We start from the raw sequence: 15,077 nt of genomic DNA on the forward strand, positions 1-15,077 counted from the left end.
GAGTCTCCAAGATCAGCCTTTAGAGTGACTCAGTTCTCACAAGCCAAAATTGTTCCCCGAGTTGGATGGAATTCTGGGCTTGCTCTCTCCTCACATTGGTAAGCAAGGATGTACTTCTGATTCTTGTAAGAAACATCAGAGGGTGATGGAGGGGGTCATGTAGGTCACCTCAGAGATTTTCCTGGGAGGTAATGACCCTATTGCCCAGTCCTCCAGTTCCTCCTTTATTAAAGAGAGAGGCATGAAGACTAGAGGACATCTCAAGGGTTCTTCTGATTCAAAAGTACTGATTCACTCCATGCCAGACCACCACGACCTGGAAGATAAGCTGATTCTTGCTGTGGGGGTTACTATCTAACTCTTCTCTCATCAGGAAAGTGTTCACACCATGAGATTTCAAACTTTCACCAGTCCTGAGATCTTCTTAAGTCTGTGGCACAATGCCATGGCACCAGCCAAGGAGAGCTTCTAGAGAAGGTGGCTTCCCAACTTGCAAGATACAAGAGGACATAAGAAACAAGATGTTTGGAGTGGTCGGCCTCAGGTTCCCCAAGTGTGGGATAGGAGAGGTAGGGATTTCATTGTGATGCACATGGTAAGGCTCTGGGTTTCTCCAAAGGATCTACTGATCGTAGGCTCTCAGAACCCTATTCTTGTCAAAGAGCTTGTACAACTGGGGACCAGGGCATCTGGGCTGAACCCCTAAACACCTGCTGGTACTTATTCCTCAGTGTGATTCTTGGCCTTCTCTTTTAATTAGTACTGAGGGGTGAAGGGAAGCTCACAGAATGGCCGCTAGTACTCATATTTTCAATATGCATCTTTCAGTGGAGGCAATATGCAAAATATATTCACCAAGGACTCCTCTGGGGGAAAAGTGGCTTAATCTTCATTGCTAACCACATGACCTTTCTGCAGAGATGTTTCGTTTTGTGAAAAGCAAAGGTACAACTTGACATCTTTTAAAAATTTGTTTCCAGTTACAGTAAAGATATTTATCTATGTTTCTGTTCAGTATACTTCTCTTGAGGGTTTCTGGCTGACTTACCATGTAATGTTCTATATAGGCTAAGTTCTTCCCATTGCTGTCTGAAACCAAACACATAGGATGAAACCATCATCTTCTTCACTTGAAAATGAATTATTCCTGCTTAATTTTCCTAACACTGCCAATAAATATCTCATTTGATCACTCCCAATTTTACACCTATAGTGATTTTTTCTTACAACTTTTATTAAATTTTTTTCTGACCACCAGAGTAATACATTACTTATAGAAAAATTGAAAACATAAATAAAATAAATAGAAATCATCTATCATCCCACCATCCATAGATAATCTATCTCTAGTGTATGTCATTTTAATGTTTAGGAATATTCTTTTTTTTCTAAATTTATTATTTATTTTTTTATGAGGAAGATCAGCCCTGATCTAACATCCGTGCCAATCCTCCTCTTTTTGCTGAGGAAGACTGGCCCTGAGCTAACAAACGTGCCCATCTTCCTCCACTTTATGTGGGACGCTGCCACAACATGGCCTGACAAGCAGTGCGTTGCTGTGTGCCGGGGATCCAAACCCCGGCTGCCAGCAGCGGAGCGCGCGCACTTAACTGCTATGCCACGGGGCCGGCCCCTGTTTAGCAATATTCTATTCATTTTAGTGTATTGGGAATATTATATACTTTTTAATTTTATTTTTTATTTAATATAATGGGAACTTCATTTTTAATGACTGTAGAATCAAATTGTATACCATAATTGAGTTAACCAATACAACCAAGGTTGTATTGACTTTTTCTTTGCTATATCATATTTTTGTGCCCATGTCTGATTAACTCTTAAAGATAAACTCCTAGAAGTCCAAAGGAATAAGCACTTTTAAAAATAAACTTTTAGGGCCGGCCCGGTGGCTTAGCAGTTAAGTGCACGCGCTCCGCTACTGGCGGCCCCGGTTCGGATCCCGGGCGCGCACCGACGCACTGCTTCTCCGGCCATGCTGAGGCCGTGTCCCACATACAGCAACTAGAAGGATGTACAACTACGATGTAGAACTATCTACTGGGGGGTTTTGGGGGAAAAAAAAAAAAGGAGGAGGATTGGCAATAGATGTTAGCTCAGAGCCGGTCTTCCTCAGCAAAAAAAGAGGAGGATTAGCACGGATGTTAGCTCAGGGCTGATCTCCCTCACAAAATAAATAAATAAATAAATAAATAAACTTTTATAAGACAGTAGATCTTAAAAGTTCTCACCACAAGAAAAAAATTAAAGTATGTGAGGTGAGACATGTTGACTAAACTTATTGTGGTAATCATTTTGCAATATATATGTATAACAAATCATTATGTTGTACACTTTAAATAATACAATCTTTGGGGCCGGCCCCGTGGCTTAACGGTTAAGTGCGCATGCTCCGCTACTGGCGGCCCGGGGTTCGGATCCCGGGGGCGCACCAATGCACCGCTTGTCCGGCCATGCTGAGGCGGCGTCCCACATACAGCAACTAGAAGGTGGTGCAACTATAACATACAACTATCTACTGGGACTTTGGGGAGAAAAAGGGAAAAAAAATAAAGGATGGCTTTAAAAAAAAATAATACAATCTTATATGTCAATTATATCTCAATAAAAACGGAAAAAAATAAATTTTTAATTTTAGAATAGATTTAAAGAAAAGTTGTGAAAATGGTACAGAGAGTTCCCACATAGCCCATATCCAATTTCCTCTATTAATAACATCTTACATTAGTACAGTACATTTATCATAATTAATGAACCAACATTGATACATTATTATTAGCTAATTGATACATTATTATTAACTAAGATCCATATGTTATTCAGATTTCCTTTGTGTTTACCTCATGTCCTTTTTCTGTTTCATGATCCCAGCTAGGACACCACATTACATTTAGCCATCATGTCTCCTTAGGCTCCTCTTGACTGACAGTTTGTCAGACTTTCTTGCACATAATATTAAGGGTACATACTATCAACATGACTTGTCACTGTTGATGTTAATCTTGAACACCTGGCTGGGGCAGTGTTTGTCAGGTTTCTCCACCATAAAGTTACTCTTCTCCCTCCCCTTTCCATACTGTACTGTTCGGAAGGATGTCACTATGCATAGCTCACACTTAAGGAGAGGAGAGTCAATGCTTCACCTCTTTGAGGGCAAAGTACCTACATAAATTTAGAATTCTGCTTGGAAGACTAATCTTTTATCCCCATTTATTTATTTATTCAATCATTTATTTATACCCATATAGACTCATGGATATTTATTTTATATTTTATGGGTTATAACCTAACACTATTTATTTATTTATTTGCTTAAATTGTTTGAGTTTTGGCCATTGGGAGATCTTTCAGTTAGCTCCTGAATCTCTTTGAGATACCCTCATTATTCTTTTGTGTGTGTGTGTATGTTTAGTACTTTCTTACTTTCTGGCACTATAAGATGTGCCAGGCTTATCTTGTATATATTTCCTGCCCCAGTCCTGGAATCAGCCATTTCTCCAAGGAGCCATGATTCCTTTTATTGGAGAATGTTATTAAAAACCAACATCTGGGTGCAAGGTGTGCATGTTGCTATTGGAGTGTCATTTCTAGGTCCTCTCAGCTGACAGAGCACGGAAAAATATGTGTGTATACTAACTTGTATATACACATACCTATATATATTTCTACATGTATCCACTTGTAACTATATTAAACTAAATATGAGTTCATACTGATGTCTCCAACACTAATCCATTACCACATGGATCATTCCAGCCTCCTCCCTTTGCTTATTTGTAATCTCCCACTCCAACAGTGAGAAACTTGGCTCCTACCATCTGCCATCCATTTATATAACTATTCAATTTCAATACACATACATACCGGCTTCAGAACTATTAATGCATATCCCCATGGCAAACAACTTTATCAACCTGAGTACAGTGCTTATGTGCTATTCCTTTTGCCTATAATCTTAGAGCCACCACTCATTTCCAAAGTTATGTAGGTCACTACCTTTTTCCTCCACTCCCTTCAGTGAGGTTGTTTCACACATTTGTAATACAATTGGATTCTTCTGTCATAGGCTGCATTCCATTCTGGGGTCCCCTGACCTACTAAATGATTTAAAAAAATTTTTTGAGGGGCCAGCCCCGTGGCCTAGTGATTAAGTTTGTCGCACTCTGCTTTGGTGGCCTGGGTTCGTGGGTTTGGTTCCTGGGTGTGGACCTACACCATTCATCAGCCATGCTGTGGTGGTGACCCACATACAAAATAGAGGAAGACTGGCACAGATCTTAGCTCAGGGTAAATATTCCTTAAGCAAAAAAGATGAATTTTGGCAGCAGATGTTAGCTCAGGGTGAATCTTCCTTGCGGAAAAAAAAAAATTTCAGGGGCCGGCCCCGTGGCTTAGCTGTTAAGTGCGTGCGCTCCGCTGCTGGCGGCCCAGGTTCGGATCACAGGTGCACACCTACGCACCGCTTGTCAGGCCATGCTGAGGCTGAGTCCCCCATACAGCAACTAGAAGGATGTGCAACTATGACATACAACTATTTACTGGGGCTTTGGGGGGAAAAATAAATAAAGTTTAAAAAAAAATAAATAAAGTTAACATTTAAAAAAAAAATTTCATACATTAAAGTTCACTCTTTGTACTGTAAAGCTCTATGATTTTTGACAAATGCCTAGTGTCATGTATCCACTATTACAGTATCATACAAAATATAGTATCATACACCCTAAAATGTTACCACCCTGAAAAATCTCTGTGCTTCACCTATTCAACTCTTCTCCCACTCTAACGCCTGGCAGTCATTGATCTGTTTACTATCTCAATAGTTTTGCCTTTTCCAGAATGTCATATAAATAGAATCATATAGTATGTAGCCTTTTCAGACTGGCTTCTTTCACTTGGCAATATGCATTTAAAATTCATCTATGTCTTTGCAAGGCCGCTAGTTCATTCCTTTTTATTACTGAATAGTATTCCACTGCATGGCTTGAACACAGTTTGTTTATCCATTCACTTATTAAAGGACATCTTGGTTGCTTCCAGGTTTTGGTGATTATGAATAAAGCTGCTATAAACATTCACATACAGGATTTTATGAGGATATAAGTTTTCAAATCACTGGGTAAATAGCTAGGAGTGCAATTGTGGATTGTATGGTAAGACTATGTTTAGCTTTGTAAGAAACTTCCAAAGCTCTTTCAAAGTGGCTGTACCATTGTGCATTCTCAGCACTAATGAGTGAGAGTTCCTGTTGCTTTGCATCCTTGCCAGCAATTGGTATTGTCAATTATTTGGATTTTAGCCATTCTAATAAGTGGAAATAAAAATTTAAAGAAAAGATCTTAATACATAATGCCATATTTCTCTTTAGAAAGTTTGTATCAATTTCTCTCCAGTAACTTTTGTTCTTATACTCCTTCGTTCCCTACAGTTAATCAGGCACCGAGTCATACTGATTCTTTATTCTTGTTGATCATTCCTTTTTCTCCATTCTAATAGTTACTCCCTTGATCCAGGCCTTCATTACCTTACCCCTGGACTAAGAGCAACAGCAAGACTGCTTGTTTCCTAGACTCCAGTAGCTGCTTGTTCTAACCCAACTCACACAAACAAGAAAAATTGTAATCTTCCTTTAACAATTTTTATCTTAGTAACTTTGCTTTTCAAGAACTATGGTGGATAGCCTATTGAACCAAATTTAAAGCCCTCAGTCCAGTATTCAACATTTCTTTCTTTTTTTTTTTTGTTTGGAAGATTAGCCCTGAGCTGACATCCATTGCCAATCCTCCTCTTTTTGCTGAGGAAGACTGTTTCTGGGCTAACATCCATGCCCACCTTCCTCTACTTTATATAGGATGCCGCCACAGCATGGCTTGATAAGTGGTGCGTATGTCCGCGCCCAGGATCCGAACCCAAGAATCCAAGAACCCCAGGTGGCCCAAGTGGAGCATGTGAACTCAACAACTACACCACCAGCTGACCTCTCAACATTTCTTTAACCAAATTTCTCTTAATCTTCTTTCTGATTTCCCTGCACTGACCAAGTTAGTCTTTTCATCATCCTGACACACAATTTGAAGACTTTCAATTCTTTGTCATCATTCCTTTCCACTTGGAATGCTTTTCCTCTTCTCTCAGTCAATGTCCTAGATCAAAATGATCATATTTAAGGCTTTTTCCTAAATAAACTCACTCCATTTTGATTTCTCTTTTACCTCCTATATCAATACTGTAAAATAGTTTGTCTTGAATTTGTCTTTCTGTTAAGACTGTTCTCTATTATTCCATATGCATTTTATCTACCTAATCATCAGTCAATAAGTATATATCAGTGTAATTGAAAGGAAGTACATTAAATCTTCTGCTTCTTTTATGTTTTCTGTAAAGCACTTGGCATGGTGCCACGCACATAGCAGGAACTGAATAAACGTTGGTTGAATGAATAGATAAAAAAAACTGCAAACCTTATTTGAAAAGATATTTTATTTAATTTTTTATTACACAAAAAGTATATGTTCATCGTGGAAAAAGTAAAAAAGAAAAGCCTAGAAAATACAAATTTTCTAAAAAGAGAAAAAGAATTTTATAAATCTCTATATATTTTCATTACCCAGAGATAATTATTATTAACATCTTGGTTTTACATGTAACCTACCATACTTTTTCTAAGCATGTATGGCATTTGATTTGAAGTGATGACTGTGTTTTATGATTCTGAAATGCCTCTGAGGTTATGTACCTTTAAAACATACCTCTAAAGGTCAAATGCACACACAAACTTTGCAGGTCTATGAGCACAGCATCACACACAGAAGTACACCAGTCACCTGAAGTAGACTTGGTACTTCTGATTCCCAGCTCAGAGACTTTCCCAGCAAATCCTACTTCCTCTCAATAACCCTAATGCATATTCTCCTTGACATGCTGTCTTTTACCCAAAAATTCAAGAATTAAGGAATCCTGACAGAGTCCCAAGGAAGAAGGTGGATATTAATTCTTCCACCCTCTCTCCTTTGCTGAAAACCTGAGTGATTCCACCATAAGAGGTATTTATATACTCATTAGTTTTAGAAGTTTGGAAAAAAACTATTCCTGGCACTAAAAGTATATAATCAAATGGAACAACACTATTTACTGGCCTCATTCTTGTTGGGCAGGCAGCAAGGATGAAACTTCCAGTGAGCAAGCAGGCATTTTTTGTATAAATATTTTTTGCCTCTTTTCAGAAAGGGTAGGCTCAGTAGCAGAAAAACTAGGAAATTTTTGCAATAATTTTCTTAGGCTGCATGGTGGGGTTATACAGCTACATGTTTAGCTCCTTATTTTTATTTATGTATTTATGTATTTATTTATTTTTGTGAGGAAGATCAGCCCTCAGCTAACATCCACGCTAATCCTCCTCTTTTTGCTGAGGAAGACTGGCTCTGAGACAACATCTATCGCCCATCCTCCTCCTTTTTTTCCCTTTTTCTCCCCAAAGCCCCAGTAGATAGTTGTATGTCACAGTCGCACATCCTTCTAGTTGCTGTATGTGGGATGCGGCCTCAGCATGGCTGGAGAAGCGGTGTGTTGGTGTGCGCCTGGGATCCAAACCCAGGCCACTAGTAGCGGAGCACGCGCACTTAACTGCTAAGCCACAGGGCCGGCCCGAGCTCCTTATTTTTTAAAACATGCCCACTTCCTAGAGGTTGCTAGACATCTTGCAGGTATATTCAACTATAGCTCAAATAAGTAGTAGCCTTAAGTCTAGCTGCAATTTTATGACTTTTCAGTTAAACTGATATGTGCCCAGCACTTCCTGGAGGATAGAGAGTAGGTCAGAAAGTTAGACATCTGTAGCACTGTTTGTTAAGCAAAAAAAAACAAAAAAAAAAGCAAACAATCTAAATGTCCAATGTTATAGAACTGGACAGATCATGGTACACTTGGTCAACAGAATACTAAGAAGTAGTAAACAAGAATTATACAGCTCTTTATATACTGACATGGAATATCTCTAAAATAAATTAGGTGAAAAAAGCAAGAAATAGAAGTGCATAAAGTATGCTGCCATTTGTACTAAAAAGGAAAAAAATAAATTGACATGTATGAAATTGCTTACGTATGTATAAAAATCTCTAGAAGGATATTTAAAAGCCTAATAACACGGTTTGCTGATGAAAGTAGATCTGGGTGTTTAGTGGGCAAAGTAAAAAGACTCCTTTCATTGTATTTTTTTTTTTCTCCTCACAGTAGTCAGCAAGGCACTTACACACACAAACACACTTCCTGTTTCTTTCCTCTGCTTTTTCTCCACAGTACTTCTTATCATCTGACCTACTGTATATTCATTTGTTTGTTTATTGTCTGTCTCCCCTACTAGAATGTAAACTCTACTTTCATTGTATTTTTAAAATTCCTTTTGAAACTTTTTTTTTGTGTTTTTGTGAGGAAGATCAGCCCTGAGCTAACATCCATGCCAGTCCTCCTCTTTTTGCTGAGGAAGACTGGCCCTGAGCTAACACCCGTGCCCATCTTCCTCCACTTTATGTGGGACGTCATCACAGCATGGCCTGACAAGCGGTGTGTCGGTGCGCGCCCAGGCTCCAAACCCTGGCCGCCAGCAGCGGAGCTCACGCACTTAACCTCTATGCCATGGTGCCGGCCTCTCCTTTTGAAATTTGAACCATGTGAATATATTAACTATTCAGATTTTTTAATGTGTAATTACATGGTCTAAGAAACTAATAATACAGTTGGAGAAACCAGGAGATAAGTTTCAAATTAAACATTTCTAACTGTTATAAAAGAGGAACATATCAAATTTGGTAGTAGTTAGGGATAACTCCACCTAGAGTGTTAATTAGCAGGTTTATAAGAAGGAGATAATGGTTGGAGTATTATATTAGTTTACCTGATTGATGAAGTTCCTCTGTCTTTGAAGGTACCATGGAATCTATGTGACATAGTGGGAATAGCATGGGTTTTGAGATCAGGCAGAAATAAATTCAAATCCTAGCCATTCCATATATTGGCCTTATAAGCTTGGGTAAGTTATTTAACCTTTCTGGAGTTTCAGCTTCCTCATCTATAAAATGGGTGAAAACTTGACAGGATTATTATAAAGGTTAAATGATATAACATCTAAGTGCAACACATTTGTTGGTTTACTTAACCTTCTTTCATTATATAGATGGGCTGAACTGAGATGGACAGACACGTAGAAATTAAATGTCTTGAGAAAATGCAGGTTGCACATGAAAGCTAAAGTCCCTGTATCTAAAATTTAGTTTGTCAATCTCATATTTCTTATGAAAAATGAAGACTTTTATTACCTCAGAAGTTTTAAAAGTCCTTGGGTTATATAATTTCTCCTTTTCCTTCCTTGTCTGAAAGATGGTCAAAAGGAAGAGAATGTTTTGAAACACATTACAACTACACCCTAACAAATATTCCCACTGGTTTTCTGTGGGAAAACATTTATTCTAATGCTCATTTCTAACAAATATATATATATTTTTTTGGTGAGGAAGATTAGCCCTGAGCTAACATCTGTTGCCAATCCTCCTCTTTTTGCTGAGGAAGACTGGCCCTGGGCTAACATCCATGCCCATCTCCCTCTACTTTATATGTGGGATGCCTGCCACAGCATGACTTGACAAGTGGTGCATAGGTCCGTGCCTGGGATCTGAACCCGCAAACCTCAGGCCACCAAAGCGGAGCGTGGGAACTTAACCACTACGCCACCAGGCCGGCCCCTAACAAATATACTTTTAAGAGAGATTTTGCCATCTACTACTTATTCAGCATTTGAAAAATCAGTGTATTACTTTTCTTTTCGTAGTAAATACCATCTTAAGATACATATATCAAAACCAAGGATACCCACTAAATCACATTAATACTTATTGACATTTTATATTGAATACATTGAGTGTGATTTTATAAATTCACCAAATGTATTACTTGATATGGTGATGACTGCTCAATTAGTTTTCAAATTTGTAAACCCACATGAATGTGGCATATATGGAAATACTAAATCATATTTAATACCGATTCTCTATAGCAGTCCCCCAAATCCAGGAGACTGGCAGTTCCTAACTCCCATACTGACTGTCAAACTACTGACAATAAGTGACTGAGGTAAAGGTCCAGGTGAAACAAAGATTATTGCTCAGTCATATTTTCCTGGCTATGGTCAGCGTTGGTTGCTAGGAACTGAGTATTATTAAAATACCGACAGTATTTTTTTCTCTCAAATATACTGGGAAAAGTGTATACACCCAGATTTCCTTTCTCTCTGTCCTTGAGATTCATTACATTTGTTTAAAGAATTTAATGACTTTGTTTAGGGAGTTGCATCAGAAATTATTTTTGTATTAGTAGTAGGAATGACAAGTAGTTCCTTTGTAATGTTGCACCAGTCAATACCTGTTTTTGCCTAAGGATGTATCCATACCAATTCTGGATAATCCAGCTTTGAAGTGGGTTGGGCAGTGCTGTGTTTCTTTTGTTGGTGCTATTAGTTTGGGTTGTGACCTAGTCACACATGCCTTGAAAACTTAAACAGCACTGAGGATAGGGGCTAATTAAGTTCCACAAATTCTAACTAAAACCAATGTATGTGGCATTTACATCAAAATAGTTTTCTAGAAAAGGTACAAGACTTTTTTTCCTATTTTCTACAACTTATTATCTAGAAAGAACATTTATCTAACATAATTCTGCTAATAGAAAACACTGTTGTTTTTTTGCATGTGAAATGCCAAAATGAGCAATTACCAAGCCAAAGAAACGTTCACAATCTTCAAAATGTTCTTTAAATAAATATTTGGCAGAATCAATTTTTAAAGTCATTTAAAAAATCATTATATTATTTATAGAGTTTACAGATTCCAGTTCAAGGGAGGTGAAATATTAAATATTGCACAATCAGGATGTACAAAGCCCTTTGTTAAAGCTGCAAGAGAGGAGACAATGCCAAATCTTTTGCTTTTAGCCAACCTCTGTTGGCTAAAAATCATATGGGACATTCTCTGGGTCAAAGGACATTTGCCATGCAAACTTCACCAAATGCCTTTCTTGTGATCTTTGATCATAGGATTAGTTGGAGCATGAGCATTTTTAACCCCTCTTTATTGACAAAGGAGACAGAAAGATATAGAGACAATAGAGGTAGACAGAGATCCTTAGAGGAGGGAAGATCCCCTTAGCTAGCCTTATTTTGCATCATAGAGATCTGACAAGAATTAGTTTGTCTGGCAGGACCCAGGGGCAGGTGGAAGATTCCTGAAGGAAGACAAACTAACAAAAATGAGTCTTCACTACACGTTTGGCACTTTGCTAAGCGTCTTATATGTTATTATGTGATTTATTCATAACAACAATACCATGAGGGAGCTACCTATATTACCCCCATTTTACAGATGAACGAACTGAAAGTCAGAGATTAAACAACAAACGCCCGGAAGTCACACAGCAAATAAGTGGCAGCACCAGAACTCGAAATTGTTCCAGAACGCGCACTCTTAACCACTGCGTTCAGGCCGGTGGTCTGACTGCCGCGCGCTGTCCGCGGCCTTCCCACCTTCCTTCGTGGGACAGTTCCCAGTACTGAGGCATGGCGCTGTCCAGCCCTCAGGCTCGCCGCCTTCCACAAGCTAGAGAACGCGGCCCCGCGGGGCGATCACGCCCGCAGGTTGTAGATCTGCCGCGCCCAGTCACGTCCGGGCACGCCGGCGGGCCGAATCGCCTCCGAGAGGCCATCCCTAGCAGCCCTCTCGGTCCCCTCAGCTCCGCGCGCTGGGCTCTGCTCCGACAGGCGAGAGGTGCGCAGCAGGGACGGCCCTGCCCCCTCGCCTCTCTCAGTCCCCTACTCCCGCCCAAAGAGCCAGAGGCAGATAGGTTATGCAGCCTCACCTGTCCCAGAGGTGGCGCCCGCTCTAGTGACTGACGCTCCACTCCTCCAACCAGGGACTGGCAGGAAGATGGAGCCTAGCTGAGACTGATTGCTTCTTTCCTCCAATCGCCGTGCAGCAACTCTCTGGCTGTAGTCTCCGCGCCTGGCGGAGAGCGACAGGCGGGAGCTGCGTTACCTCCGCGCCTCTTGCATACTTGACGTATGTGCCTCCCCAAGCGCCGGGTGAATTCTACTCCAAATCTCACCAGTTCTTGCGGGTCATCAGCTCAGCCGTCATTTTAATCAGAAGTGGAAATTCCCCAACCCTTTCCCGTCACCTCAGACGGGGGCGGGATGAATGGTATTCTTACCGGCCAATTGTACCACGCGACGTCCTGTGACAAAGTGACCGACACTTTGTGGCGCCAATGAAGTCTCCCATTGTTAGGGGTCGCTATGACTGACCACAAGGCCAACTAATCCACTTTAAGGTCGTGACGCGATAATCAGAGAGCTTGACCAATAGACATAGAAAAGGACCGGAAGTCAGCGCGTGGGGAGTAGGAGGCGGGTGTTCGCAACCGCCTAGGCCTGCGCGGGTCAACGCAGCTTGGGGGCCGCGAGCCAGCGAGCGGCGCGTGACGAAGAGCCTGAGCGACGGGTCACCTTGGCCAATGATCTGCAGGCACTGGGGAGCTGCAGCCAGTGGCGAGTGTTGGGGGCGGGAGGCAGCAGGTTAGGCAGTGAGAAGTTAGTGGCGCTGCTGGGACGGGGGGAAGGAGACGCTTCTTCCTCCTGCTGCTCTTCTCGTTCCCGGGATCCGCAGCGGCGGTGGCCGCGAGTGACTCGGCAGCGTCTCCGGCTCCGCGTGCGAACCATGTTGACCGACGGCGGAGGCGGCGGCACCTCCTTTGAGGAGGACCTGGACTCGGTGGCTCCGCGATCCGCCCCAGCCGGGGCCTCGGAGCCGCCTCCGCCGGGAGGGGTCGGGCTGGGGATCCGCACTGTGAGACTCTTTGGGGAGGCCGGGCCTGCGCCGGGAGTCGGTGGCGGCGGCAGCGGTGCGGGCGGAGGGGACGCGGCGCTGGATTTCAAGTTGGCGGCTGCTGTGCTGAGGACCGGGGGTGGAGGTGGTGCCTCTGGCAGCGACGAGGACGAGGTGTCCGAGGTACGGCTCCAGGACCCTCACCTCCCACACAGCGTGAGGCATGCATTTTCTTTGGGCCGCACAGGGCCCGGGCCACCCTCCCACTGCCCGGGCGTTGTCGTTCTCTGACAGCGATCGGCTTCATGGCGGCAGTGGCAGCGGTGCGGGCCTAGTACAAGCCCTCGGCTTGCTCTTCAGCCCGCGGCTCGAGCCTGACCGGTTCCGGTCACCATCCATAGACCCACAATGGGGAGTCTTTTGGCCTCTGAGTTTCGCGCGGGAACAAGGACTCCTCAGGCTACCTCCCGCCCACCCCGATTTGGAGATGGGGAGGCGGGGTCTTGCCAGCGTCCCTGCCCTTGGTACTGAGAGAGCGAGCGAGAGTGAGAGGGAGAGACAAGAACTAGTCCTCAAAGAGCGTTTCCACTGTATGCCTCTCCCCCGAAGTGAGGGTTTATTTGCCTTATGCCTTACCTGTGTATTTAAGACGAGTTCTTAATTCCTTTCTTTAGTTTGAGACAGGTGAGTATTAAGGCGCTCTCTGCTTTTACCCTGAAAAATCACGTGAGGCTTCCACCTGGGACCTTTTGTGAAGTTAGACAGGAAAAGGAAGTTCCAGTGCATCTTTGAGCTTCAGAATAGCTGGATAGCTGAACTCTGGAGATTTTTAGGCTTCAAGAAGGTGAGGCACCCTATGGACACTTTTGCAGTGAGGGAAATTAGTTATCAAGTCCTTCCTTTCTTTTAACTCTTATGTGTATACTGAGCACTTTTAGGTCTGAGCAACCTAGAATGGTAGGCATCATCTTTTGGGCTCCAGGGAAAAAGGAGATTTTTTTATATACGTACTTTTTTCTCTTGACTGCGGCTTGGATATAGTACTGTGACGACTATTGTTTTAAGTTCTCAGAGTATTCTGTTTTGGTTCTAAGGTGCCTCATTCATCCCTTATAACCAATTATTTTAACCTCTGATCTTGGTGTTAAAGTACAGGGATTTCTCTCTGTACAGGTATCCTGGCTGTTGTATTTGAGAGGAAGAAGAATCTGTATTTGTGAGTTGCAGAATATAGTTAGTGTGCTGTCTTATCGTTCTAGGTCTGAACAGGGGTTCCTTTAGATTTAAAACCTTAGTACATTCTGACCCCAACATTTTGCTTTGGAAAAAACAGTGTGTGGGTTGTAAGGGAGCTAGTCCCTTGAATGTATCTTTGAATTTCACTGTAAGAGATATAACTTCTAAGCCAAGGTGAGACAAGATTTTATTTGAGTAGGCAGTTATGGGGAGAGTCTCTGGAGCACCTCCACTCTTGGGCTTGTGGGAAGCTTTCTTTTATCCTTTCAATGAAAATTGATGAGGGATGAACCTAGAACACATGTACTTTTTACCTAGGACATAAAGTGGGAGTATCCTTAGACTCCAAAGATTAGAGTCTGTTCTTCTTTGAAACTTGTAAGAGAGACTGAAAAGGTTTGCTTTGGTCTAAATGTGATAGAAAGATGATGTCCTTGGTTTTCTGGACCATTTCTACTTAATTGTCATAGGTGAGATGAAAACTCACTCATTTGCTTTTACATAAGTATTACTCTTAAATTTCTTCAGAGGTAGAGTGCTAGTGAGCCTCCAAAGTCATAAATCTCTAACTCTTTGGGCTCATGTGTTATATCTGGGAAATGAGCTTTTGAAGTAACCAGTTCTGTGAGGCTTGTACACACACACATACAGTATTTCACTTGGAGTCTGCATACGATGTGGTTAAAGCAATGAGCAGAATCCAGACCTTTTTTTTTTTTTTTCTTTATTATGGAAGTTATTTATTCATGATTCCTACACCCATTTAGTTTTCTGTAACTAAAAAGCATTTAGGTATTAAGTGTATAAGTAGAACTTATTTTTGGAGTGGAGGTTTCTAGGATACCCAGAGACTTTAGTGTAGTCTAAGATGATGCTCAGTATGTATATAGATTCTTTCCTAACCTGTGGAGAAAGAAAATTTTGTTTTTATGTCCTCTTTCTCCCATATCACAAAGAGAAGAA

General features: G+C 41.6%; 1 protein-coding gene across 5 annotated transcripts in view; it reads left to right on the top strand.

Moving 5' to 3' along the window:
• The first annotated feature begins 12,642 nt into the window (after positions 1–12,642).
• ANKHD1 (ankyrin repeat and KH domain containing 1) overlaps positions 12,643–15,077 on the top strand; it is a 119,425-nt gene continuing 116,990 nt past the window's right edge. For 3 of the 5 annotated variants that reach the window (XM_058541914.1, XM_058541950.1, XM_058541923.1), the window contains exon 1: positions 12,643–13,061. In XM_058541914.1, coding sequence (XP_058397897.1) covers positions 12,771–13,061 — 291 coding nt within the window. In that variant the 5' untranslated portion in view covers positions 12,643–12,770. The remainder of the gene's footprint in view (positions 13,062–15,077) is intronic. The other 2 variants (XM_058541940.1, XM_058541932.1) reach the window with 2 other exon arrangements.

The sequence above is a fragment of the Diceros bicornis genome, chromosome 1 (assembly GCF_020826845.1).
Source record: "Diceros bicornis minor isolate mBicDic1 chromosome 1, mDicBic1.mat.cur, whole genome shotgun sequence".
In the NCBI taxonomy this organism is placed as follows: Eukaryota; Metazoa; Chordata; class Mammalia; order Perissodactyla; family Rhinocerotidae; genus Diceros; species Diceros bicornis.